Source organism: Octodon degus, unplaced genomic scaffold (genome assembly GCF_000260255.1).
Source record: "Octodon degus isolate 3935 unplaced genomic scaffold, OctDeg1.0 scaffold00177, whole genome shotgun sequence".
In the NCBI taxonomy this organism is placed as follows: Eukaryota; Metazoa; Chordata; class Mammalia; order Rodentia; family Octodontidae; genus Octodon; species Octodon degus.
This window is the reverse complement of record NW_004524753.1, coordinates 3,310,182-3,338,013: the sequence shown is the minus strand read 5'-3', so window position 1 is coordinate 3,338,013 and position 27,832 is coordinate 3,310,182. Positions and strand designations below refer to the sequence as shown.

Here is a 27,832-nt window from a genome sequence, read left to right as displayed (position 1 = left end):
TGTTTTAAAATAGCTGTCCAACTGTCTCATTGCTATCTGCTTATCAATAAAATTATGAAAAAAATAATAAAAAAATAAAAATAAAATAGCTGTCCAGCAAAATTTACTTAATACCACTGAAATATTAAGCTTTTGAATCTGAGCTATATGAAAACACATAGTCTTTGTCAGTTGATCAAATATAATAGTAGAAAAATGGGACCTTTATAAGTTATTGCCTTGTAAACTTAGCTTAGTATTTTAAACTAGTTTAATTAGGAAATGTTTAGAAATGTAAATATAACTTAAAATAATTTTTAGTGTATACTTGGTACAGATAATTTCTTAAGCATATTAAAGCCATTTGTCCATTTACTATTTGTATCATATGATGATAAAGGACAAAAGACAGAATGTCACTTTTTTCTCTTTACATTCAGGATCTTTGCATTGTGAGGGAATGGCAAATATAGTTGCTGCCAGAATAGCCAGAGCTCCCCTATTTTCAGATAAGGTGTAGAAAAATCAATATGTACTAAATGTATAGTTATTTATACCATCAATCATATTAGAAATATAAATTTAAACCTCAGTGATAAATACCCCATGCATCCACCAAAATACTCCACCAAAAAGCTTAATACAGAGTGTTGACACAGAGCAATGGATATTGTACACTGTTGATATTGCAGAAAACAGACCAAAAAAGGGAAGAGATTGCACCAAGAAAGTTTAGGAGGCTGTATATCACAGTAGTGGGCGTCTGACCAGGATCTCCTAGAGTCAGTCAGTGCCCACCTGCCCAGCAAGATATCAGGGCTTTTAAAGAGAAAGCAGTGTGGAGGTACAAGAGCAGATTTGGTGCACTGTGATTGGAGGATTGGGTACAGCTCAAATTACATTGCAAGGTCATTAGTTAAATAGGTAAGAGTTACTCAGAGGAAGAAAGAAGTACCCTGTTGTATTTGAAGCTACATTGCAGGCTCATCAGTTACAAAGGCAGCAAAGATAGGGGTTTACACAAAGCGAGAAGTGTGCTGTTATCAGGCCTGCCAGACATGTCCGCTTGGTCTTGGCAGGAATCCTAGATAGGCTTTTATTTAAAATTTTAATTTTCTCCTTTATTGATAAAAGTTGTAAATTTTGCAGATTCATTGGAAAACAACCTGGCAAACAGTGCTTACTAAGACATCTAGTCCTATCAAATGAAAATTGAGAATTTGAAGATCCCCAAAATGTTGATGTCATGGGTTCATTCCTTTAGATTCATTCATTCATTCATTCATTCATTCATTCATTCATTCATTCATTCATTGAGACAATATCTCCATGTGTAGTTTAAGCTGGCCTTAAATTCACTTATGTAGCTCAGGTGACTGACCTCAAACTCACAGCGATCTTACTGCCTCAACCTCCTGAGTGCTGGCATACCGGCGTGAACCACCACACCTGGAGATTATGTCTTGTAGATTATAGAGAATAGAGATCAACCTATGTTGCAAAACAAGAAAGTTTAGAATGTGGTATCTGTGAAGAATGCTGGAGCTGTAGGCTTAACTTTGGAGTACTCATTGTTAATAAATGGCTATTCTCTAATCATCTCCTTGACAACAAATGTCAGTTTTATGTTCTTATCCTTTTCATGGTGTTTATTTGTAACTTTTGCTCTTGTATGCTACTCTTTAGTTTCTGTGTCCTTTATAGTCATTACTTTTTTCTCTTTCTTTTCGTCTTTTCAGTATCAGCCTTTTCTATGCTCTTATTTTGGATATTTCCCCAAGTAAAAGGGAAACTTGCCTTTTCCTATCAAGTTACTATAAATTAACCACCATCAATGAAGTTCTAATTAACTATATATTTATTTGTGCTGCAAAAAATGGGATTGGGATACATTAACAAGTATATATCCTAAAATTATCTTTTTGTTATTTTGTATAGCATTTATTCAGTTCGCATACTACTATACTGCATAACCAAATATTTCCTACTGACAATTTATGTGACCAGTACTAGAGTTCCAGCCTATTTCTCTATCCTTTGGTAGTCTATAATTGCCTTATATAATGTTTCTTTATACAAGAAAGATATAAGGTAAACAATCCAGTTGGCCTGGAGTTAAGTAACCAGCCCATATTATTATAATAGAAGGTATTAAAGAAAATGAGATATATGCTGCAAAAGTCATTTTAGTATTGTATCTTAAAATTATATAAGTATTTTTAATCTAATCAAATGGAGAGTTTTCTGACAATCAGAGGAACAATTGGGATTCTGCTTTTTTCTGTATTTGATGTTAAAAACTAAAAGTGGGTGGCATGATTTACACATTCATAGCAGTGGGAGCTGTTTTCTAATTTTATTTGCCAAGTATATTGGCCATTAGCTGGGAAAAAAATGTTTCTTTAAAAAAAATCAACATTAAACCACTCCTTTTCATCAAATAAATCTTTTTAGTAACAATCTAAAAATACTTTGCTTATATAGTCTTTATTGTCCGATACATATTCTTGATTTTATGTTGAAAGACGAAGGACAGCATTGGGTAGAAATAAAAATATATGGTGAAGAAAATGATTGTCCTTTGTGTTAGTATCAGCCTCATTGAAAGATTTTGATTATTTTTAGTCACATAGGAAGTCTGCATACTGAGGAGACAAGATGAAGTCTGTGTTACTGTTCAGTTTATAGCCCTTTGTTCTTTGCAGTAGTACCCTTCTGATCTATTGAGAGATAGAAGGAATAATTAGATATGTTAATATGTTAGTTAATTCTCACAGAAGCCTTTAATGAAGGTGTTGTTTCCATTTTACATATCAGTGAAATTTGATGGATTATGAGAAAAATCTGTAAGTTGTAATGTGATTCCAAAGTTAAAGTTCTAAAATGTTTGTAATATCCCCCTTCGTTCATTTCAGCTCTTTTCATGGCCACCTGGCTGCAAACAAAAAAATTTTATCATTCTTCGACCCTATAAAATAAATCTTTTCAAGTAGTTAGAGCTAACAATTTTTTTTTTTCTTTCTTTCTTTTTTTTTTTTTTAAAGGGAAGGGTCTACAGGGCGTTCAGGGTCTCACTACTAGATCAGACTCATAGTGATTCTTCTGTTTATAGCCTCCCAAGTGCTAGGATTGCTGGTTCACACTACCACCACGCCCAGTCTCAATTGCCAACTCAGTACACCCTGGGGGTGGGGCTGGCATGGAGGCCCAAGGATCAGATCCCTGGCCCCTGTGCCTGTTTGCAGGCACTTTAATCCGCTGAGCTATTTGGCTGGCGGAGTTAACAATTTTTACCAAGTTTTTAAAACTTATCTCCACAAATTATTTTTTTATCTACACTTTGCTTATTGATGCTGGAGATCGAACTCTGAACTTTGCACTTACTAGGTAGGTGCTTAGGCTGGTGAGCTATCTTCCTGGCCCTCTTACATTTTATTGGCCTTTCCTACTTTTAACTTTTTAAAGTAGTGTTTTCTTCTTATGTTACCAATTTCTAATCCCAGACTGCGTTCTTTCTCCCTTTTAGAATCATAGCGCTATTAGCAAAATTGAACATTGAAGGAAGACTTATTCTTGTCTTATAGAATAGGGACAGTCTGGGAGAAATGAGTAACAAATCAGCTTCCCACCCAATGGATGAGACTAGTTTGAGGCTAAGGGATAACAAGGAGATGACTATAGATTATAAGTAGAAAGGTTATTCATGATTTTCTCAAGGAATCCCTCTCAGAACCCGAAAAACAATTGCACTGGCAGAGTGTATACTGGCAGCTGTACCTGTGTTTCTGGAGCAACCTGCACACATTTTGTGGGAGCCAGTGTGAGCACAGGGTACTCTGCCCTCCAAGTACAGTGATACCTTGGTACTCGTTCGTTATTTTCAGCAGGCACAAATACCACAGCAGTCAAAATGTACCAAGTAGGAAAACAGGAGGAATTTCAGAACAGTTGAGAAGCGTCTATTCTACTATCAAACAGAATACAGTTTAAATCAGGTAACTTTAGAAGAGACAAAAAAGGCATAGGTTTACTGTAGCAGGAACATAAAGTATACCTAATGAGAGGTGACCACCAAATACATAACATGTAAAAACTAAATTGAGAGGAGAAATATATAGTTCTTCATTGTATACATTGGAGACTTCGGATACATTGGATATGTCAGTATTCTTTTGCAGTAGTGGATAAAATGAAACATAGAGCAACAATTAGATTTAATACAGATACAGCAGTAGCATGTCTGTTCTTCCAAGTACACATAGGAAGGAAAAGAAAAACCCAGAGAAGATAACAATTGACTAATCTCATCTAGTTGCTACAGTGATACAAGTGCCTGTGTTTTCACTCTTACCCTTGTATTGTTTTCTGCAGTGGAGATTTTTATCTTTTGAGATCCATAATTATTATAAAAGTAAAATAAATTTTAATGTTGACAAGCATGAAACTGCCATGCCAGATTATTTTATCTTCAATTATATTGACTTTGACAAGAATAAAATCATTGTCACTATGTTTTATTGTATTTTACATTGCAATCCTATTAATTGTGTTGCCCTCTTGGCTACAGTATCATGCTTCCAATATGGTTTGCCTTGAAATAATGTCAAAAGTAGATGAATGGGTGCACACAGACAGCATGCTTGTTTTGTTACAGATTTCAGAGTTAAATTTCAAAAAAAAAATCTGCCATTGCTCTTGATATCTAATCTTGTAGTTTTCTCTTCCCATAATTAAAATGGAAGTAGTGAACTTCGGGTAGGAAAGAACTATCACTCTAATAATAGGTAATTTTTTAAACATGATGTGGTTTCTGTCTGAAAGTATTGCAATTTTTTGCTAGAGATTGTTATTCAGAAAAAATTAGTTTTTTAAAACAAAGGCGATATTTAGAAAACTAAAAAGCCAAACTTTTTGTTCATTTACACTGCTTCTTTTGGGATACAGAAAGCAAAAGATGATGGAAAATGGTGTATGTGTCTTTTATATGATTGAGCTATGAGATTTAGTTGTAACTTGAAGAAAGTTTTCTTTTTGAATTAGTTTTTAGGAATTTGTTCTTAGCTACTTTATTCTTAACTTTGAACTGTTGTAACTTAATTTACCATACTTTTATATGTTCTTAAATGACAAGGTATACAGAATAATATGTACAGAAATAGTCCAAAGGTTACTGTTGTACTTTGACCAATAGTAACCCTCATTAGGCTTTCCAAGTACACCAATTGAAAGTATCGCTCACTCCCTCTACTGGCCAAATGATCCTTTTCTTCCTTCTGCTCCTTTCCTCCTGTCTTCTCTCCCTCCCTCCCCTTCCTTCCCTTCTTTCCTTCATTTTTTTTAAAATGGAAAGTTGTGATTTAAGTACAGTATAAAGTTATAGACTCACTGTTGTGATATTTAGAAGTAAACTATGTTCTGTGTAGCATGCTGTCAGGGTTTAATTGGACCAAAATGACATTTTGTGTTTATGAAAACATGTTCAGAAACACTACTTAAAATTTGGAAAAATTGTTTTGCAAAACAGTTTGCAAAATCTTCATGCAGATGTTTTAAAAATGAAAAATACTTCTGTGGTAACTATATTTGAATTCCAGATTATAAATTTTACCAATTTTATGTTCTAAGATGCTGTATTAATAATTAGAAATTGTGATTAAATTAACTTCCTCCCTCCTTTCGTTCCTCCTTCTCTCCCATCACCTTCCCCTTCCTTTCCAGTCTCAGGATTGAACCTACTGACAAAAAAAAGTTCATGTCCTGATAGATTCACTGCTCAGTTCTATAAGAACTTTAGAGAAGGACTGGGGAGATAGCTCGGCAGTGTGAGTGTCTGCCTGGCAGGTGCAAGGACCTGGGTTTGAACCCCAGTACCAAATGCCATGCCAGACTGGGAACCCTGGGCGCACATGCTGGCCCTCGAAACCAGGCTTGGTGGTGCATGCTATAATCCCAGCTGAGACAGAAGGATCACTATGAATCTGAGCTTCATAGCAAGACCCTGTACCAAATAAATAAAAGATTTTTTTTTAAGTTCAATAGTAAAGAAATCTTCAGTAAAGCTTTCAGTGTTTGTACTTTATTCCAAGACTTTTAACAAATATTAACAGTTTTGATTTGCTCTGTTTCAGATTCAGTGATAGGAACTAAAAAATGGAGAGAACAAACTCATTTGGATTTAAGTTAGAAATTGTTAAGTTTGAATATTAAAATTATTTTTAATATAAAATACTGATTTTAAATTATAGGAAATTGTATTTCAGTTGATTCAGATTGATTTCTGTTTAAAAAAGAAAACCTCAGGTATCTGAGATACTTAAGTTAATTTTGAAATTCTTTATATTATTCATCTATTACAGAAAGATTTTTTCCTGTTTATAACTACAGTCTTCTGTATTTAAATACAATGAAAGAACATTATTAAGTTCATAAAGCAAAATGTGCAAATGCTACCCTTAGAAAGTTAGCATCACTGTCGAAAGAGATCGAAGAAGAGTCACATTAGGTGTTGGACCTAGCACAGCACCCTTGAGTCTTTTATTTTGTGACTGGTATGTGCTAAAAGTTTGAATTTTAAAGTCATTCCTAAAGCTCCTTTTTGCTTCCTCTTTCCATTCCATTCCCCTTTTCCTTTTGCTCTTTTCTTTTCCTTGCCAAGTCTTATTTTCTTGATGATGCTGGCAGTAAGAGGCATGTTTGCTCAAGGTTTGAGGCTGTTAACTTTCACCTTCAGGCCATTGTTCCTCCTTTCTTGCCACTATTACTACCACTGGTGATTTCTGTTCTCTTCCCCTATTTTTCACTTTTCTTTTGCATTTCTTTTTCTTTTTTCCTTGTATTCAAATGAGCTATGGTTCTAGTTTTTAATATTTTTGGAGCACTTACTTTTAGCAGAAACCAAACTGTATGGTGACCATGGTCTCTTGAATTGTGAGTCAGCAGAGAAAGGCAGGCTGTGTAAAGGATTCTGTGATATTTAGACACAATGGAGTACTACTATGCTATAAAAAGGGTAAACTAGAGTCATTTATAGGAAAACAGATGCACCTTGAGTCCATAATGTTAAGTGAAATAAAACAGACACACGGACTTAGATTGCACATGATTTTATTTCTCTTATATGAAAAACCCAAAGTACGATCCTTGATACCTTCATACCACATGCTGTGCCTGCCCTGGAACCCTGGGTGCGCAGCACCAACCCCAAAAGCAGATATGGCGGTGTATGCCTGTAATCCCAGCACTGAGGAGGCTGAGACAGGAGGATCACTACGAGTCTGAGCTGCATAGCAAGACCCTGTATCAAATAAATTAAAAAATAATGTCATAGGTAAACAGATGGGTTTTAGGAGTTGGAGTACTAAAGATATAAAGTATTGCAAATATTTTCTGTAATATATCATGTACAATTTTAATGATTCCTAATTTTAATACTTAATGAAGGAACTTAAAACAATTTCCAAGTGTTTCTATTAATGTGATACTTATATATAAACATTGTGTTGTCTCCTTGGTGTGAGAAACTGAAAAAATAAGGACAAAAATGTATAATAGATGTTGCAAAATGGGAGGAAATTGTTCAAGAGGAAAGAGAAACTAGAATGAGGGAAAAGAAAAGGAAGGGCAGGGGGAAAAATATGCAAGCAAGTTATACTACTAGTTTCTCTTTGTTTATTGAAAATAAAGATTTATGATAATAGTATGGTTTTGAGAATTTTTTATGCCCATATCTTATACTTTGAATAACTACTTAGAAGATAATAATATGTAATATATTAACCATTATTATTCTAGTATTTTATCAAATTTTTCTTTTTTTTTGTGTTGATATGATACCAAAAATAGATATTATTTTACCTCTTAAACTTAGTAAAGCTATAGTTATACATACTAGTCTTTAGTCTTTTGTTTCCAGCACTGATTTCTAATATTTTTAAAATTTAATGTTTGAGAAACCTAGACTCCATTACAATGATTAAAAGCTATTAAATATACCTATTTCAAATCATCAGAAACATTATGTCAAATCTATAGAAGAATTTGATTCACTTTGTTTTTAAACAGTAGAGATTTAAATTCCTCAGTTTAATCTTACTTTGAAGTTGCTTTTATTCAAATATTCTTGTCTGTATTATTAATACTTCATTTGTATTACAGCAGCTGGAATATAAAATTGATGTTCAGAGAAGTAGCAATTCCATTAAAATGAAATAAAAATAACTGTATTATCTGTGTTGTATCTGCACCCCAGTATCCCAGAGTTCCAATTTTCCAATTTTCTTTCCAGTGTGATGGTTTAACTGGTAAAAATGAACTTTCTTTGTCCTATAAGCTGTTAGGGTGCCTACAGAAGTGAAAAAGGTAGCATTCAGTTTCCAGAAAGATCTAAATCAAGTAGTAATTATAAAATACAAACTCATAATTCAGTGAGAATTCCTATCATTGTGAGAGGAAAGAGAAGAAAGGGATGAAAAAAACATTGAGTTATATCATGTACATTTACCAGCTCACTATGAGGAATGTAGTTATTATGCATTGCATACAGGGATTAACAAAAGGAAAAAACATGGGAGTAAACAACAAAAAAAAAGAGGGAGGGGGCCAGCCAAATAGCTCAGCGGATTAAAGCACCTGCAAGCAGGTTCAGGGGCTGGGGATTTGATCCCTGAGCCTGCTGTGCCAGCCCCACCCCCCGGGGCTCCCTGAGATGGGGATTGAGACTGGGCGTGGTGGCGCACACCTGTAATCCCAGCTCTTGGGAGGCTGACTAGGAGTCCAATATAGTAGTGAGACCCTAAACATACTGTAGACCCTTCCCTAAAATACAAAAGCCGAAAACAAAAAAAAAGGGAAATGCAATGACAAACTGGTGTACTAGGGAAAGCTTCGTGGGTCAGTGAAATATGTTAGTGTGTCACAGTTAGTGACTCATTTATAAAGAAGTAGTCCTAGAAGCGTCTTAATATTTTTTTTGCCTTGTCCTATTCATTTTTAAAATTCTGATATTGGGGCCTGGCCTTAGCTCAGTTAAGTGGCTGCTTCCACAAAGCTGTCAGCCTCAGGTTGCTGTAGTTCGATCCCCACAACACTCCAGCCAGCCAAACCACCCCTGAGGGCATTTGCAGCAAAAAAAAAATCTGATATTATATGTGTGAAATTTAGCAGTGTAACCATGTTAAAATGTACAGTTCTCTGATTTTAAGTATTTTAACATTGCTATTTAGCTCTCACCTCCCTGTATCATCATAGTTTTTTCATCCTTGCCAGCTGAAATTCTGTTGTACCCTTAAATATTGAATCACTGTTCTTCCCCTAGCCTCTGGTAAGCACTGCTCTGTTTTCTATTTCTATGAATTTGGCTGGTTTAGATAGTTTTCCTATTACTATAACCTACTAGTGTAGCACACAGTAAGTATTCAATATCTAAATAAAGGACAGTTAGGAATTAAAAGGCATTGCTTATATCAGCTCTTGCAGTATTTCGTTTGTGAACCCAAGCTGCTAATTATTGTTATGATTTTCTTTTTTTTCTCATTTAAATTTTTCTTCACATAGCTTATTTTCTTTTTAGACTGAATCAGGATATGGATCAGAATCCAGCTTGCGTCGGCATGGCTCAATGGTATCACTGGTGTCTGGAGCAAGTGGCTATTCTGCAACATCCACCTCCTCATTCAAGGTTCGTGATCATAAATGCTTAAAGTGAAAGCAACATAATTTGAATTGAGTCTTGGAGACTACACAGAACTTACCTGATGGGTTTTGAAAGAATTTTCATATAGTCTGACTTACTTGAATTTGTTAATAGACTATTTTAAGAGGTAAAAATCATGCTCATATAAATATAAAGTATATCAGATTTTATTTTATTCATTAATAAAGATAATTAAATATGACTCAAAGGAGAATCTGACTACTGAAATGAATTTGCTAATGCAAAACTGATGAGTATTCACAGGTTAGTAAACTGCATCTGCATAGGGCAAAGTTCGTATGTATTCTGCTTACAAGAATCACTTTGTTTTTTATTAAAAGAATTGTAAAATAACTCAGATAAAATGAAAGGCAGAAACATATCAGATACACCTCCTCCTGATGGCACCCAAGATGATACTTGCCAACACCATGAAAGTATATCCTTATAATTCCTGCCATTTCAAAATCAGTTTCTCCTCCTAGTGTCTAATTTGAAATTTTAAATGTTGTTTTAGTAAATTGTCAGGCATTATTCTCTCTTATTTCCCACGAGTTTGTAGCTGTCAAGCTGCTAGACTAATCATTTTGTCACTTTTAAACCTGTTCTTGATACTATTAACTTGAACTAATTTCTTTACCCAATTCCCTCAGTGTTGAGTTGCAGACCTTAAAAGGAGATAAAATAACATGCGATAAAATAAAGTACAGTTTTGTTTCACATTTTGTGTTTTGTAGAAAGGCCACAGTTTACGTGAGAAATTGGCTGAAATGGAAACCTTTAGAGACATCCTATGTAGACAAGTCGATACTCTCCAGAAGTACTTTGATGTCTGTGCTGATGCTGTCTCCAAGGATGAACTTCAAAGGGATAAAGGTTAATTAGGCTATTGTCACTATTTTTCTTAGAGAATGAATGGATTTAAAGCTTCTTGATCTTAATAGTTACTGTCTTTAAGTAATAAAGATAATTGTAGTTACTTTTGCTTCAAACTCTTAGCATAACAGAATTTGGAGTCCATGTAACTTCAGTATTTTAATAACATACTAATTCATTTTTGATCATCCATACCAGATGCCACTGAGACTTCTAAGAGACACATTTTATTCCCTTAAAAAAAATGATATCTTGTTTCTCAATAAATTTTTTTTTAAATGATATCTGATATCTTGAGAATACAAAACATCTCACATTATGATGAGAAAAGACAGCTTTATTCAGTTCTCCAGATCTGGAATCAGTTTATAGATATCTTTTTTCCTCCATCTTTTCTCCCACTGTTCTTTCTCCTTTCTTTCACTGTCTTTGTCTTTCTGCCTGCCTGTCTCGATCTTTCTTCGTCCCCATCCCTTTCCAAACACCCTTTTTCTCATAAAGGAAGAAAACAGTAATGAAGTGCTCTCTTTGTGAATTCTGTTTGCCTTTGTCAATTGGATTCTTAGGTCTGTCTTCTTATCTGATCTTCACTTGGGCTCTCTATCCTTTTTATACAGTTTGGAAACTCCCAAGGCAGGGAGCTAGAGCAGTCGTTACACTCAAACCATTTATTTTCCAACTCTTGAGGGATTACTGCCTTTTTTACCTGCTACTCTAGTTTCTTGAAAATCGTTGTCTTAAAATGTTTTGTCAAGTTTCATAGATAGATAGATAGATAGATAGATACTGGTTTTTTTGCTTGTTTGTTTTTGTTGGGTTGGGTTTTGTCTTTTAAAATGGGGTTTCACTGTGCAGTTCACTTTGGCCTTAAACTCTCTTTGTAGCCTAGGCTGGCCTTGAGCTCCCAGTAGTCCTCCTGTCTCTGCCTCCCCAGCGCTGGGATTACAGGCAGATTAAATCTATATTAGAGTTAAATTCAGTTCCTGTTATCCTTGCTCAGAAACAAAAAATCCTCTTAACATACTTAATTTTTTTCCAAATTAAAGACCAGCCTGGGATATACATAATGAGCACAAAGCCAGCCTGACCTGCATAGTATCACTTTGTCTTAAAATAAATATAAATAAGATAATAATAAAAGTAAATTCAACTGAACTGAATACCTTTTTTATCAGATTAAACAGTTTACATTAAATTTCTTGAAAATTAGCCCTTTAAACAAAAATATGATGCATATAGAAATGGATTTTATCTTTAAATGATCCAATAATGTTACAGTAGTGTTACAGGTATTTGAATATTGCTAATGGTGTTACAGTATTTGAAGGACGAAAGTTATAAGAAAGTAGAGGTTAGTCTTGTAGGTCTTGATACTCTTTTTTTTTAGTGCTTACAAAAGTAAAATTGCCTATTACCTTGTTTGATTTAAAAAGCAAGACATATATACCACATTAAAGTTAAAGTTCTTCTAGTCTTGCTCTTCTATTTATAACTAATTTAGTAATTTGAGATAGATAACTTTCAACTGTACAGTTAATATTATATTGAGCACATGGTTTTGTGAAAATTAAATAAGAATATGCATTTATCACTATTTAACAGCAAAAACTTAATAAGCAATAGCTATTATTGATGTGATTAAGTTTGAGTTGTTGCAGTAACAAAAAAGGCAGGAATGTGTAATTTCCAAAGATCAGATTTAGCAGAACAGATCTGAGTCTTGGTGAAGGAGATTGAGAGGGAAGATTTGTATTAGAACATGGTTTCAAACAATGTCAGCTATCCCTCAGAGTATGTTAAAGGTTCCTCAGTGACTGATGAGGAATGCTTTGTTGCTACTATGTTAGCCATAACTCTTGTTTTCATCAGTTTTGCAGCACTGAGTATTGAACATATAAAAAATGAAAGGAGGCATGATGGTGGTGTAGGGGAGAAGAAACTCCCAGCATGCTAGGTATCTGGGATGAGTTCATGTTTTCTAAAATTGAAGAATGAATTTTAGGAACAGTGAGAGGTAAGAGCAGACAAGGTAATAAATATAGAAAAAAGAAGGAAGAAGGAAAGAGAAAGAAAGAAACAAAGATGGCTTCTGTCCCAGAGAGACAGAAGGGGATTCGGATAGGTTGCCAAGGAACTTGCTATTTTTAGGGATTTTTATACAGCAAAACCACAAGGGCAGGTGGGTCCAAGGTGAGGGAAAATGGGAAATCAGGTATGCATGAGGTGAGACAAAACTGTGGTATAATTGCTTAGATAAAATTGATTAAATCAGGATCAAATGGGGAAGCAAGTCACATAGCAAGTGGGCATGAATACAGAACAGGAGCTTTCCTGTCTGGGGTGGGGGTGGGGGTTAGGTTAGTGGCTCTTCCTGGCTTTTTCAAGGTGATTGATACCTGTTTAGAATATCAGTCCCTGATGTCCATTCTTAGGGAGGTATGTGGCTGCCTTTGTTTCATCTTTTATGTTGAGGTCTGACCCACAGTGGAAATACCTATCTTTCCCACAGTTACAAGGTATCTCATCTTCCATGCTAATCCATTGATGTATCTGACTGTAATATTTCTGTCCAAATCAGTTGCCTACAACACATACTATAATCTCAGTACACTGAGAGGCTAAGGTGGAAGATCACAAGTCTGAGCTGAGCCTGAGCAATGTAGCAGTCCCTCTGTCAGCACAAATGATAAAGAGCTGGATATAGCTCAGTATGAAGGCCCAGTTCTAAGGGGGATTTATGTATAGATCACATACATAGATTTATGCATAGGATTTATGTATAGGTATCCCCCCAAAGCCTCATGCAGTCATGGGGTAGACCTCTAGAGTTTGTGATTAACTCATGATCCATTGGGATCATAGGTGTAAGTGCTGCTGGGATTATGGGTGTGAGTGCTACACCCAGCCTGGAGTGGATAGCCTGAAATACAACTTAAGGGAGACAGACTTGCTTTCTGTAGCCATTGTTGCTGCTACTCTTCCTTTGCTCTGTGCTCTTTGCCACCATGAAAGGTTGCCCTCTGCCATGTGCCAGTCTGCCTTCAGAGCCAGATGAGTGTGGACTGAAACCTCCAGTAACTGTGAGCTAAGTAAACCTTTCCCTCCTTCATTTTGAGTGTCGGGTATTTGTCCCAGCAATGAGAGAAGAGTAACTGTGACAGTGGGGTTGTGAAAAATCCATGTTTGTGCTAGTAGGCTACTAGGTAAAGAATACTGAACCCAGGAACAATTGAGGTTAATCAAAAAAAGTTAGTTTTCATATTAGTAATTTGAAAAATTACTTGCTATTTTAGGTACAGAGATTAAATGTTTTTAAAAGAGTAAGCATTGTAAGTGATTGTAGCAAATTGGAATGATAATAAAGCCACCTGAATTTCTGCTTACCTTTCAGTGTTTTAAATCTTACCAGGCTTGACCTTCCCACATCACTTCTAACTATAAACTCCTGAATTAGTTCTCTGATAAGTATCACGCCTCCATGATCTAGTCACTTCCTCAAGCCCCACTTTTGTGTGCATGAAAGGACATAAGATATAAACCATAATGGGGAATGTCACAGTGATTAATTTTTATACTGTTTTTTAGTATTTACTATTAATAATGTTAAATATTTTAAACGAATCATTTATAATTTTACAGTAGGCTGAATATAATGAATCATTTATAATTTTACATTAATCCCTTTTTACAGATGTGAGAAGTGCATAGAGAGAAATGAGGTGGCATTGTTTGCATAGCTAGTCTGTTTATTGAGCTATTTTGAAATATGTTGAGTCTTGATAGTATACATTCCTTTGGGAACATTCTATAGGAAATAATTAGATTGGTATTAGCATTTTTTAAATGTTGAAGTGTGTGTGTGTGTGTGTGTGTGTGTGTGTGTGTGTGTGTTTGAAATAGCGTTTCACTGTGCAGTTCAGTTTGGTCTTCAACTCACTCTGTAGCCAAGCTGGTATTGAACTCTCAGCATTCTTCGTGCTTCAGCCTTCCAAGTGCCGGGATTATAGGCATGCATGCCCACACTCAGATTGAAAAGGTTGAAGTCTTAACAGTTAAATTCTCATGCGATAGAAGGGCAAATATCTAAGGAAGGAGACTTGAAGAATAAGGAACAATAGGAATTTGATTTTTGAAATAAAATAGATAACTGGATAGAAAGATGAGCAACCCATGAAAAGTCTTGGCAAGTAGAAATTTTACTGAAGTGTAAGCAGTGTCTAAAAAGTAAAGCAAAAGATGGAGATGATCTATAAATACAGCTTGCATGAAAAGAGAGCCTACCATTGAAAAAGTTTGTGTCTTTAGGTACAAAGATTATAGTGAAGGGGAGTAATTTATCATGACTTTTCGCTTAATCCTACTAAAACAGGATATTGAGAAATATGAAGGAGAATTCCTAGATGAATGTAAGTAACTTTCTAGTAGAAATAGAAGCCAGCCATACTGAGTGTGGTGGCGCGCTCCTGTAATCCCAGTGCTTGGGAAGCTGAAAACAGGAGGAGCACCTGAGTCTGATCTGTGTAGTGAGACCCTGTAGACCCTGTATTAAATACATTTTTTTAAAAAAGCTATAAAGAAATAGAAGCCAGCCTTATAAGCCTCTGAAGACAGAAGGAAAATGCAGCAGAAAAAGAAATATTAGAGGACTTCTGAATTTTTCAAGGATATATCCTGTAATTTGTGAGACTGCATAAAGCCTAGAACAACTATTATGTGATATGGAATATCTATTGTAGGAAAGATAAAGGTAAAAATGGGAGGATGATAAAAGGCAGCATTAACTTTTCATTGATGAGATGCAAGAAAGTAAGGATACGTACAAAAACCTGAGAAGTCAAATAAGGATCGTAAAATAAATGGTATGTGAAAGTTGTCTACATGGGTTTAAGATCAGGGAACTAATTTAGGAATAGTTGCATTATAATTTCAATTGGCCGACATGGCATTTAATTGAATACAAAAATATAAGGAAAATAAATGTAAAAAAAAAAGTTTCATTTACTTGTCTAGGCCCAATCTAGAACTTAAAAGATTTGAGCAATGTGTTTTTCATACTATTAAAGACTCCCCAGATGACATTGTTAGACATCCCTTCTTAGCTGGGTGCAATAGTATTTATCTGTAGTCCTAGCTACACAAGAGGCTTAGACAGGAGGATCACTTGAGTCTAGGGGTTCTATGCTAGTATGAGCAATATAGCCAGACCCCATCTCTTAGGTGGGGAAAAACAGATACATAGATTCCTCCCAGTAGTAGTAATATTTTCAAATTTGTTTTCTCTGAAGTGACATGTGAGAAATGAACAAGTGTATGTGTGTTAAGTGGAGTGGTTCTGTGTTCATAAAGCCTTACCTGGCAGCTCTAAAATTGTGTTTAGATCCAGGTTGAGTTGAAGGTTTAGTTGAGGTGTGATCCTAGAATGTGTACTTTTTAGGTTTGCTTGGAGAAAACAAAATTAAGACTATGACTCATGAATGATAAAAATATAGGAGGAGCTAACCATAGAGTTAGCTCCATAGAGTTAGCTTGTATTTGTAAGTGAAATACAAGCCATTAAGTAGCATTTAAAAGCAGTTAACCAGGAAATATTAAGGCCAGGATCTTGTCTAATAATATACACTGACTTAAAAACACTATGCTAATGGATTCCTTAGAATGTACCAGTGATAAAGGAGATAAAGATCCATAGAATCCGGGAAAGTAATTAATCTTGGAACTAAGGTATGTTCAGAGGTTTCATTATAGGTATTACAGTCTGTAAGAATGGTGGTGATGTCATTCAGCTGTGTAGAAATGAATATAAGATATTAGTAATAATAGATTACAATTAGAAAAATTCAGTATAAATGAGTAGCAAAATTTTTAAACAGTGAAAGAGTAGTTTAGTAATTAGAAATATTCATGATGATTCCTACCATTTATTCAAGGCAGGAAATAAGGTATTCACTTGTGTTCTGCATCCAAAGGGAATGGGTAAAAAGTGTGGTTCTCCGTATAGAGCTAGAGTACTCCTGAGATAAAGAAGTATAGCACTGCTTGTGAGGTTAGACTGAAGATTCTTCTGCGGAGTCCTTCAAAAGTTACACAGCTTGAAATTCTTTATCCAACATAGTGGGATTAAAATTATTTAAGATTTTGACTTTTTTTGGGTTTTGGAATATTTTCCATATGAGATCTCTTTGCAGTTGACCCAAGCATAAACACAGAATCTATTTATATTTCATATACATTGAGTACATGTAAACTGGAGGTTATTTTTATACAATATTTTGTGTGTGCCTGATGGCAGGTGTGTTACTTTCCATGTATCATGTCAGCACTCAAATTTTGGAAAATCACAGCATTTGAGATTTCATATATTCAGATGATAAGTACTCAGCCTATAAAATAATCCACAAAATATTTGATGAAAGCAGAAAATAGATTGGGGGTTGAGGTTCAAAAATATGCACTATGGGGGCTGGGGAGATGGCTCAGTGGAATAAGCGCTTCCCTGGCAAGTGCAAGGGCCTGAGTTCAATCCCCGGTTCTGAAGAAAAAAAAAAAAAAATGCACTATGAATGGTGTATATATAGGAGGGGAATCAAAGTACAATATGTAGGAAAAGGAATAATAGAATAGTACCCATGAGGAAAACAAGAAATTCTATTTTTAGTTTATTTTAAGAATTTTTTTTTCTGGACTTGGAGATGTTAAAAAAGGATTTCTAAGCATAGATACCTAGTAGGATGAATGAAAATATTATATCTGGAAATAGCTCTATTTTCCTTCACATTTCAGGTTTAAAACATTCAGAGCCTAGCTGTGGTACCTTCTTCATGTAGATAGCCTTTTATAGCACTGCTCAGCACTTTTAGTCCTCTCAGAGAGTAAGATGGCCGCATGGTATATTGGGATAGGAAAACTACGGGAAAAATATGACTTAATAGCCATCTCTTACACAAATAAGGGATAGTTAAAATAGTCTCTTTTTTTTGAGACAAGGTCTTGTATAGTTCGGGTGGGCCTTTGAACTCACTATGTAGCCCAAGCTAGCCTGGAACTCACAGCAGTCCTCCTGCCTCAGCCTCCCAAGTACTGGGATTATGTGCCCCTGTGCCTGGCAAAATAATATCTTACTTAATTATGTTTAGTGAGCATACCTTGGTATCTAGTGAAAGTAGAAAAGATAACTAAGATCTTACACTGAAAGGTATTGACTCAGTTGAACATAATAAACTGATTCCCTTTTTTCATTCTAATATTCTTAAATGTATTTTATTTAGTGGTAGAAGATGATGAAGATGACTTTCCTACAACACGTTCTGATGGTGACTTCTTACACAATACCAATGGCAATAAAGAAAAGTGTAAGTAATGTATTTCCCCTCTCAACTGGATAAAGTATACTTTCTGACATTAACAACTCATTATATAAGAAATATATAAAATATCTTCAGAGAAAAATATTGTAGGTAAAATACATTTTCTGATGTTATATAACTTTGGCTACTGTGTAACAAATGCTCATTCCAAATTCCAATCATTAGCTCATTTACTTCAACAGTATTAACAAAATCAGTTTTAAAGTGCCAAAGTTTTTTCCCCTTAGGAGAGAGATGTTTTTAGGGAACTTGACCTTAACTTTCTGTTTAATACAGTGTTTTCTCTACTTGACAAATTGCTATTGAAAAATTGTTGTAATTATAAAAACTTTTGAAATATCCCCATTTCACAATATGATTGTTATAGGCCCAAGAGCAGCATGATCACATACTGGTTTGTTAATTATTACCCTATTTATATTGACTAGTAAAAATTCTGAATTATTCATTAGTATCAATTACAGTCAGTGCTAATCTTGTGACATATTCAATTTTTAAGTACAAAAGGGCATTTGTGGAAAAATTAATCTAATTGTACCTTTACTTTTGCTGAAATTATATAAGAAAATGAAATAAGATCTATAGTGATAGTACATTTATACATTGGGTTTTTTTTTTGTTTTGTGGTACTGAGGGTTGAATCCAGGGTCTTGTATGTGTTCTATATGTTGTATTTTTAAGATTTTACATGCATAGAAATGATTTCCTATCTTAGAAATCATTATTCCTTTATAGATGCTAAAATGTCCTGATTCTCTGTTCTCCGGAGTTTCTTGTTTCTCATTTTCATCCTTTTTCTTCCTTAAAACTTACTCTTGGAGTAATAGATTGATATTAATGGCTTTTTATCAAAATTGTCTGCATGGGACTAAATGTTAAAACTTATCATCAGTTCATCTTGACTAATATATCTTTGAGGAATTGAAGGTCCATTTTTAGAAGGTTCTTTGACATTACATTTTAATTTCATGATGAATAATCTACATTAGTAGAAAAAAACTTTGTTTATATATTAGAAAAACTATTGAAAGGAGTTTTAAAACTTTAGGCCTGATCCTCCATTCCACATAGACTCAAGCTATTCTACCTGTATTCCCAAAATTAAATGGAAACTTACTTTTTTAGAAATTGGAGATTTCTAGATTCAGGAATACTTGGCCAGCAAAAGATAGCTATACTGTGTGATCAGTAAATGATTAAACAGGAATGTGCATACTTATTTTTGATCTGTCTGCTGTGTAGTCCTCCTTATGTCCCAGAGCTCTGATAACCAAGGACTGTGTGAAAGTCTACACATTGAAAGATGCTGTCTCAGCCTCCTTTTTCTTACCTTATTTTCAAATATCATTAACTGTAGATATGTTTTCTGACAAAATTAGAAGGCAACTCTGGAGAAACTAAATGGGCACAGAGAAAAGACCTAAAAAGTCTCAGAGAACTGAGAGATTCCACCATGAAAAACGCTGTCTCACTACTACATCACCCTTGATGAAGTCTGTACTGAGCTTTAAATCCTGACTCTTAATCAGAACCAATAGCCAGATCTCTAGGCATTTGAAGAAAGACTGCAGCATAAAAGATAATGACCACAAAAAGGAGGCTAGAAAAAGAAATTCAAGACAATTCTGTATAAGAAAACCTTATTTAATGTGTTAAATAAGAAAATACAAGACAACCAAATGTGAAACGACCTCTGTTTGCATATGCCGTGATGATGTATAAAGAAAATTATAAGGAATCCCCTAAAACTACTTGAACTATAAGAACTATTTCAGCAAGCTTTCAGAATATAAGATCAACATTCAAGACATCAGTTGTATTTTTAAATAATTGAAATGAACAAGCTGAAAATGAAATTAAACAACTTTATAATAGTAAAAACAACAAACTACTTAGGAATAAGTTTAATTTAAAAAAGCATAAACCTTCAGACCTAAATAAGAGGATATTCCATGTTCATGAATCAGAATGCTTGACATTGTTAAAAATTCAACGCTCCCCAAATTGATCTATATATTTAATGCAGTCTTTATAAAAATTTCTCAGTATGTTTTTTTAAAGAAAGTAATAACCTGATTCTAAAATTCTTATAAATGTGCAAGGGGTCCAGAATCACCAAAACAATCTTGAAAAAGAAGAGAGTAACAGTGTTCAGAGGCTAAGGCAAGCAGATTGCAAATTCAAGCTCACCCTAGGCAGTTAATTAAATGACTTAGCAACCTGTCTCAAAATAACAAATGGGCTGATCATAACAAATGGTATCAGTCAGTATTCACTGAAGAAACAGACTTTTAACATATTAAAGGTATATGACAGTATACAAAGTAAGCTTACAAAAACCTCTCAGAGTAGAAAGAATGCAAAGGGCTGTTTGTACACTGGAGATCCAAAGGATCTAGTCAAAGGTTGAAGACCTGAACTCGTGATAAATTCCATGGGAGTCCATATTCAGAGTCCAAAGATTCTGTGCTGGAAGGCTGAAGAGTCTGTGCTGGAAGCCAGAGGACGGACACTTAAGGCCAAGGTGAGGACTGGAACTCCTCTAAAGAGACAGAAGCAAGACTTTTTCCCTTTTATTCCGTACAATCCTATTGGTGCCACTCTCCAGGGTGAGTCTCCTCTTTTAAGTAAGTTCGTCTAGCCACACCTAAGACTATGGTAATCCAATCAATTGAGCATTTCTTACTCAAGTTGACATGAGTATTAACTATCATAATCCATCCCTTGTCAGCTTGACAACCAGATGTACTTGCTTAAAATATGCTCAGTCTCCAGATACAAAGACATGCTCACAGTTACACATAGCATTGTAGAACTGTCTGGAATACAAATGGAAGAGCCCTAATTGTCTAAATAGAATGCAAGTTTTCTTTAGGTGATGCTTACTCCTAACATTTCACAACTTGAACATTGTAAGTGGGTTTAAAAATGCTTAAAAACTAGTAGTCTATAAACATTATATTAAATAGGATGCATATTAGGAGAGCACTGTTATAGTTAAAATCCTTGTTTCTATAACTGAGCACAGAGTTACAGCTGGTATTTAGAACTGCCTTTTCCTATCCAGTTCTATGTTCTTTTGGCCTTCAGGAAGCACCTTAGCAGGTCTTAGTTCTCTCCCTGGTGAGGTGACTCATACCTTTATTCCTGAAGGTTCTGGGCCATTCATCAGTCATCCAGCCTGGATTGGATTGTTGTAGTTTCCCATTAATAACAGAGCATTATTATAGTAGGAGGCACCCCAAGAGTTCTGCACTTCAGGTATTCTTCCTTTCCACCACTTTTTGGAATAGTAGTCCAATTTCCCCTTCACATTCTGAATCAGGCAGCCCTACCAACACCATAACTCCGTTTTTAGCTTGTTTATTTACAAGCATAAAGAGACCAAAATGAATGATGGGAAGCCTTCACTTTCAGTTAGGTTAATCATTTTTGTGCCTCCTGGTACAAGTCTTTTCCCATCTGGAACTAAAAGACTTCTAGACCAGCAGAGCATAACGTTGAAAGAATAGGAAGCAACAGTTTCATTAGTGGATCACTGGAGATAATGGTGAGTGATACCATTCCCACCTCACCCCTTTATTCCTGTACCTGTGAGTATATGTGGTACTGTGGATGCTGATTCAAAATATATACAGCCTTTTGAAGAACCTCGCCCCAGCCCTGCAAGCTATTGCTACCCAGCTGGCACTATAACTGCATATTCAAAAGACCATTCCACCTTATCAATTCAGCTGCTTCTAGATGATGAGAAACATGATAAAACCAGTAAATTTCATGAGCATGAGCCCATTGCCTCACTTCTTTGGCTGTAAAATGTGCTCCTTGGTCAGAGGCAGTGCTGTGTGGAATTTGATGATGGTGGATAAGGCATTCTGTAAGTCCATGGATTTGACAGAAGCATTAAGTACAGAAGAGGCAAATCCATATCTAGAATAAGTGTCTACACCAATAAGAACAAAGTACTTCCCTTTTGATGATGGAAGTGGTCTAATACAATCAACCAGCTACCAGGTCATAGGCGTACAGCCTTGGCGAGTTGGACATTCAGCAGTGACCATAGACAGATCAGCCTTGGTGAGTGGGAGTATGTGTTGCAGAGCCCATGCTTAACCTCCATCTCTGCTCCACTTTGTTCATGAGCCCATTGGACAATGACAAGGGTGGCTGAAAAAAAAAGGTTGACTGCCTTCAATAAAATGAGTCGTCCTATCTATCCACTTAATTACAGACATTCCTCTTTTAACAACCTACATGTTTAATGACTTGTTTGGATCTGAGACCAAGATACATTATTCAGGCTTGTGGTCATCTTTTTTTTTTTTGGTATAGTTCTATACATTTGTTTTTAGAACTTCAGTGTCTTTTTATTTGTATAGTATATCTTACATATATAGTACTATAATTTTTGTTAATTATATAGTGTGGTAGGTTTATGTTCTGTTATATATTACAGTACAAATAATCATGCAAAAAAAAGCTTAAAAATAAATTTAAAAAAGAATCATGCAAGTAAAAGTAAATCAAGTTGGAATTTCCTTTGACCATTTCTTTGTTCAGAATATTGTAACATACATACTATATACAATTCTTTATTTAGCAACCAGTTCACTTAAGGATTTAGTGGCAGGACTGGAGTTCAGTTGTTAAATAAGAAATTTCTGTGCTAAAGCCCTCTTTTGCTGAGGTCAGTTTTCTGATGAGTGTTCACATGGGATACAAGTATCTTTACATCCTTTGCCCATAGGGAGAGGTCTGTCCACATACCTCATCCCAAAACATCTTTGTCACCAGTTTTCTAGTCATATTCATTGTAAGTTTCTAGTTACAGCCCATGAATCAGCATGTAGCTGTACATCTGGTCATTTTTCTTTCAGGCAAAATGTATTAACAGGTACATTGGCCAAAGTTCTGCCCACCCCTGTTCTTCAGGGATGTCCTGGAAAGGGGTTATAATGCTGCCACTTTCTACTTGTGCATGGTGCCTGCATAAAATGCAGAACCATCCATAAACTAGGCGGTAGCCTTCTCTTCCTCTGACAGCTGATCATATGGTACACTTATGAGGCCATAGGCACATAGTGGGAGACAGAAGATAGTATAGTAGTAGAAACCATGAGCATCTGGGCAACTTCTTTATGACTCTGGATCAAATAATGCCAGCTCATGATGGGTATGGTAAGCTGGTGTTACATGTTCAAAGGTTCAATTTCCATTAAGGCCCAGTAGCAAACCAGAAGCTATTTTTAAAAGAGCGAGTAGTTGTCTGCAGATGATGACATAGCCTTGGTTCAAAATCCTGAATGTCTCTGCTACAGTTCACTTATGGGGGTCTGCCAGAGACTGCAGACAGCATCTTTACCTACCACTGACACTTCAGGTCCTGTTGGGTCTGCTGGATCATATGGCCTCAATGGCAGAACAACCTGCTCCCATTCCAGGACCTTCTGTTGTTCCCACTTAAAACTATTAGTCTTCTGATTCAGTAAATGAGTCAACACCTAAGGTAGGATTGTGTTGTTTCCAAGACCGAAATAGGGCCCCTAGGCATTGTCCTCTTTTTTTATTGTAAGGAGCCAAATACCATTTATCTTTTACCTTAGAAGGAATATCTCTATATTCCTCATACCACTGGATTGCTAGAAATTTCAGTGGGATAGAAGGACTTAAATTTTAGTTGGAACCATTCCCCATTCTCTGATTCACAAATACATTACTAACAAGTCCTGAATGGTTCCTACGTCCTGCTTACTTGGTCCAATCACCATCACATCATTAGAGTAATGGACCAGCATAATACCTAGAAAGATGATCAAGATCCTTCTTAACTAAGTTGTGACACAGGGTTAGAGAGCTAATATAACCTTGAGCTAGCACAGGTGTACTGCTGGCTTTGCCAGCTGAAACCAAATTTTTGTTTCTGGTAGGCTTAATGGATAAGTATGATGATAAAGTTATTTGCCAAACCAGTAGCTGAGTGCCAAGTGCCAGGAGATGTGTTAATCTTCTCAAACTAGTATACCGCATCTGGTACAGCAGCTACAGTTAGAGACAGCACTTGATTCAGTGTACGATAATCCATCATTCTTGAGATCCATTTCCCTTTTGCACAAATTAAATGGAGATGTAGTGGGGACCACCAACCCTGCATCTTTCAGTCCTTTGTAGTGGCATAATCTCTGCAGTCCCTCCATGGATGTGATACTGTTTTTTGAATTACTGTTTTACCAAGGAAAGGCAACTTTAATGGCTTCCACTTGGCCTTTCCAATCATAATAGCCTTCACACTATTGTAAGCAAACAATGTGAGGATTCTGCAAAGTTCAGTACTAAGTACATCTATCCCAGTTATGCATTCTAGAACAGGAGAAATGACTACAGGATGGATTCGAGGACCCACTGGACCCACTATGAGTCAGATCTTTGCTGAAACTGTGTTGATCACCTGACATCCATAGGTTTCTACCCATACTAGAGGTAGAGGGTCAAAATGATGTTTTGAGTCTCCTGGAATCAGCAGTAGTTCAGAACTTGTGTCTAGCAGTCCTTAAAATGTTTTAGGTCTCTCTGGGAAAGGACAGGATTGACTATAAAGTTTTGGTAATACACCAGGGTCCTTCCTCAGAGGACCCAGCCCACCTTTTCACTCAAAGAGTTCCAGGTCTATTATATGACTCATATCTGGGAACTGGGTGAAGAGCCATGATTCCCTGATATCATTGTTTGAAGTAGGCTTCTGTTCATTTGCCCCTAAATTTTTCTGATTATATAAATCTAGTAAAAGTTTAGGAGATCTATCCTTTTCACTTTTTGGAAACACTGTGGCTAGTGAGCCATAGTCACTCCTGTCAAATCATTCGGATCATTGTTCTGCATCTGCTGTGCGTTGCAGTATGTGCTTCACCCTGCATTTGGTGATTAATTGCTATTACTTGGCCCCTGCCACTCTGGAATTAAACCCATTGGCCTTAAGTTTTCCAATTGCGCAACTGTGGTCTGCTCTGTAAGGTCCTGCATATACAAAAGAGTGGTGGTAGGGCTCTTCAGGAATTCTGGTGCTCCCATCACGAATCTCTGTTTTCACGTGTTGATGAAGAGCACATTTTCCGGATCCCCGTGTGGAGGATCAGGTTGAATATAACAAATCCACTCCAGCTTTCCAGTTTTCCTGAGCCTTTAGAATCTCATCATCAGTAAACCATTGAACACCTGACAGCTCTAACTTACAGTGGGCCATCTTTTGATCTATGCTTCTGCCACCCAAACAAATAAACCATTAATATCTTTTCTTTACTCCACAAGCTGCTGTACTTAGCTGCCCCATATCAGCAAACTCAGTTTGATCCATATGTACGTTTTTGCCACTATTATCCTGCATCCTTAAAATTCAGTTCCATACTTGCTTATCTGGCCTCTCCTTATAAGAGAAAATTGAAGAAATTCTTTTGGAAGAATTGTGGACCTCCTCATGGGCCAAACTATGTACCTCATTTTTAGAAGCCTTTGATTTGATCCTGGTTATGGGCCTAGAGACAGAAGTGGGTGGTGAGGGTGAGTCCTGAGGAGTCTAAGCATTATCATGGCATGCTCCATGTAGAATTTATGTCCTCAGGTATTGGAGGAGAGGCCAGTACCACAAAGGATGGGAGAGGGAGTATCTGGGCTACTGTGGGTAAGGAAATCTTCCTCTGGCAAAAATAATTACATATAAGAGCTCATCATCACCAGCCTTGTCAGGATCTCTCCCAAACATTTCCATCCCAAATTATGGGATCCTGTTTCTTTCCAATCAGTGCCTTCACCTTTACTTCAAGACTGAGCATTAAATTAATTATGAGGGCCTGTTTGGAGGGTTTTGCAATCTCATCCCTGCAGCTAAGGGAAAGGAGATTCTCTTTCAAGATTTAGATACTTTTAGATTCTTTATAATGTGTCAGGAGCTGGGGATTTGAATTTGACTGTTCAAGCCCTTCAGTTTTCCTTTATTAGTTTGTCTTTCCAGTTGGAAGATGTTAAATTGCCTATGCATGTTTTGAGTACATTATTTGTCTTTACCATTTTGTCCAGAGGTGCTAAAAGCAACTAACCAGCATTACTATATTTCATATTCTGTCAAAAATATTCAGAAGTATTATATATAAAGTTACAAGTTCCTTCCATCTCCAAAGTAAATTAGGTGAATTAGGATAATCAAAAGCATCTGTAGTTTAATACAGTTCATACCACCAGCTGTCAGTATTCCCCACGTCATCAGGGAAGACCATGACATCTTTAGGTCTTATCAAATTAGAGAGCCAACTCAAGGACCACCAAAACCATTAAAGAATTTCAGCTTTACGGTTGTTTTTCTCAAGAGTCACTCCCAGTACCAAATTCTGTATCAGTCAGTACTCACTGAAGAATCATATTTAATATAAGTATACAAGGATTGACAAGGTAGCCTTACAGTGGCTGGCTGCAGAGTCAAGTTAGAAGAGTGCAAAAGATCCAAAGGATCCAGTCAGAGGTTGAAAATACGAAGAATCGCATGTGTGTATGAGGAGGCTGAAGGGTCTGCACTAGAATGCTGCAGAGGCTTCTCTGAAAGCCAGGAGGCAGATGTTCTAGGAGAAGGCAGAACTGAAGTATGCACCATAGTCTTCAGCCATGTGGCCCATTTTGTTAGAATAATTGTATCTAAAATAAGCCAGTAGTACAAATCCAGTGATTTTTCATTCTAGTATGATTGATACTAGCACCATTGTCTTTAACCACATTTCCTGTTTCTCCACATGAGGAGAGGAATTGCCAGTTTGTATGTTCAGAGAGAGGGCTTTCCTCACCAATTTCTGTCTACCTTCCATGCCATATACAATATTTAGAATACTTCACGTGGTGAAATTGAAAAACTAACACAGAGACTGGGAGAAAGTTGTCTGCTATTGAAAGCAGAGTACAGAAAATGAAAAATTGCTAGTGAAAGCAGAGTACAGTTAAAATGCTATTGAAAGCAGAGTACAGTTAAAATGAAAAATTGCAAATTTCTTACTTCTGGCAGTGTTTTTATTCTTGACATGTTTTTATTTGCTTACAGATCACTTGATTTTTCTGAGTGTTAGTACTGCTTAAAGTCAGGATTAAGCCATAAATCTGATGGGTAATGTTTGGATTGTACTTACAAATCTAGTTTTATACATTGTTTTGCAGTTTCTTCAATTTATGCTTTTTGTGTGCGTTGTTACATACTTAGAACTTTCTTGCTTTTTAATGTATCATTCTCGAAGAGGAACTTAAGGGATGTCACCTGATCTCTTTAAGAGCATTTTCCCATCGGGTATAGTGGTTCATGCCTGCATTTCAGTTGCTTATGAGACTACTCATGAGTCCATGAGCTTGAGACCAGCCTAGACAGCATAGCAAGATTCTGTCTCAAACTTAAAAGAAAGGAAGAGAAACAAAGAAGAAAGGAAAGGAAAGGAATTTAATTGAACTCGTGTTCTTTTTTGCTTTTCCTTTTCAGTTTCCGATTCATCATTGCTGTATGTATCATTAATTGATTTCTTGTCATTGATGAGTAGTGTTCCATTATACAGATATACCACAATTTGGCATCCAGTATGTTATTTTTCAGTGGACATGTGGGTTTATAGTTTTAAATATTGCAAATAACGTTGCTTGGGATATTCCTATGGCCTTTGTATGGGCAGGCATATTATTTTGTTTGGATAAATACCAAGAAGTGGAATGGCAGAATCACACAGTAGATGTGTGTTTAACTTAAGCTGCTTTTTAGCGATCATACATGTTAGTACCAATTTCCACACCCTTATCAACAGTTGGTGTGGCCAGTCTTTTTAAATTACAGCTATATTAATACATGTACAGTCCTTACTGTGAATTTTTGTTTGACTTTTTTTGGTGAGATATATTCATTTCCCTCTCC

At 35.9% G+C, this 27,832-nt stretch overlaps 1 protein-coding gene across 2 annotated transcripts in view; it reads left to right on the top strand.

Annotated features, from left to right (window-relative positions):
- Positions 1 to 27,832, top strand: part of Col4a3bp (collagen type IV alpha 3 binding protein) — a 117,062-nt gene that overhangs the window by 46,032 nt on the left and 43,198 nt on the right. For both annotated transcript variants that reach the window (XM_004643489.3, XM_004643488.2), the window contains exons 4-6: positions 9,548 to 9,655; positions 10,408 to 10,546; positions 17,812 to 17,895. In XM_004643489.3, coding sequence (XP_004643546.1) covers positions 9,548 to 9,655; positions 10,408 to 10,546; positions 17,812 to 17,895 — 331 coding nt within the window. The remainder of the gene's footprint in view (positions 1 to 9,547; positions 9,656 to 10,407; positions 10,547 to 17,811; positions 17,896 to 27,832) is intronic.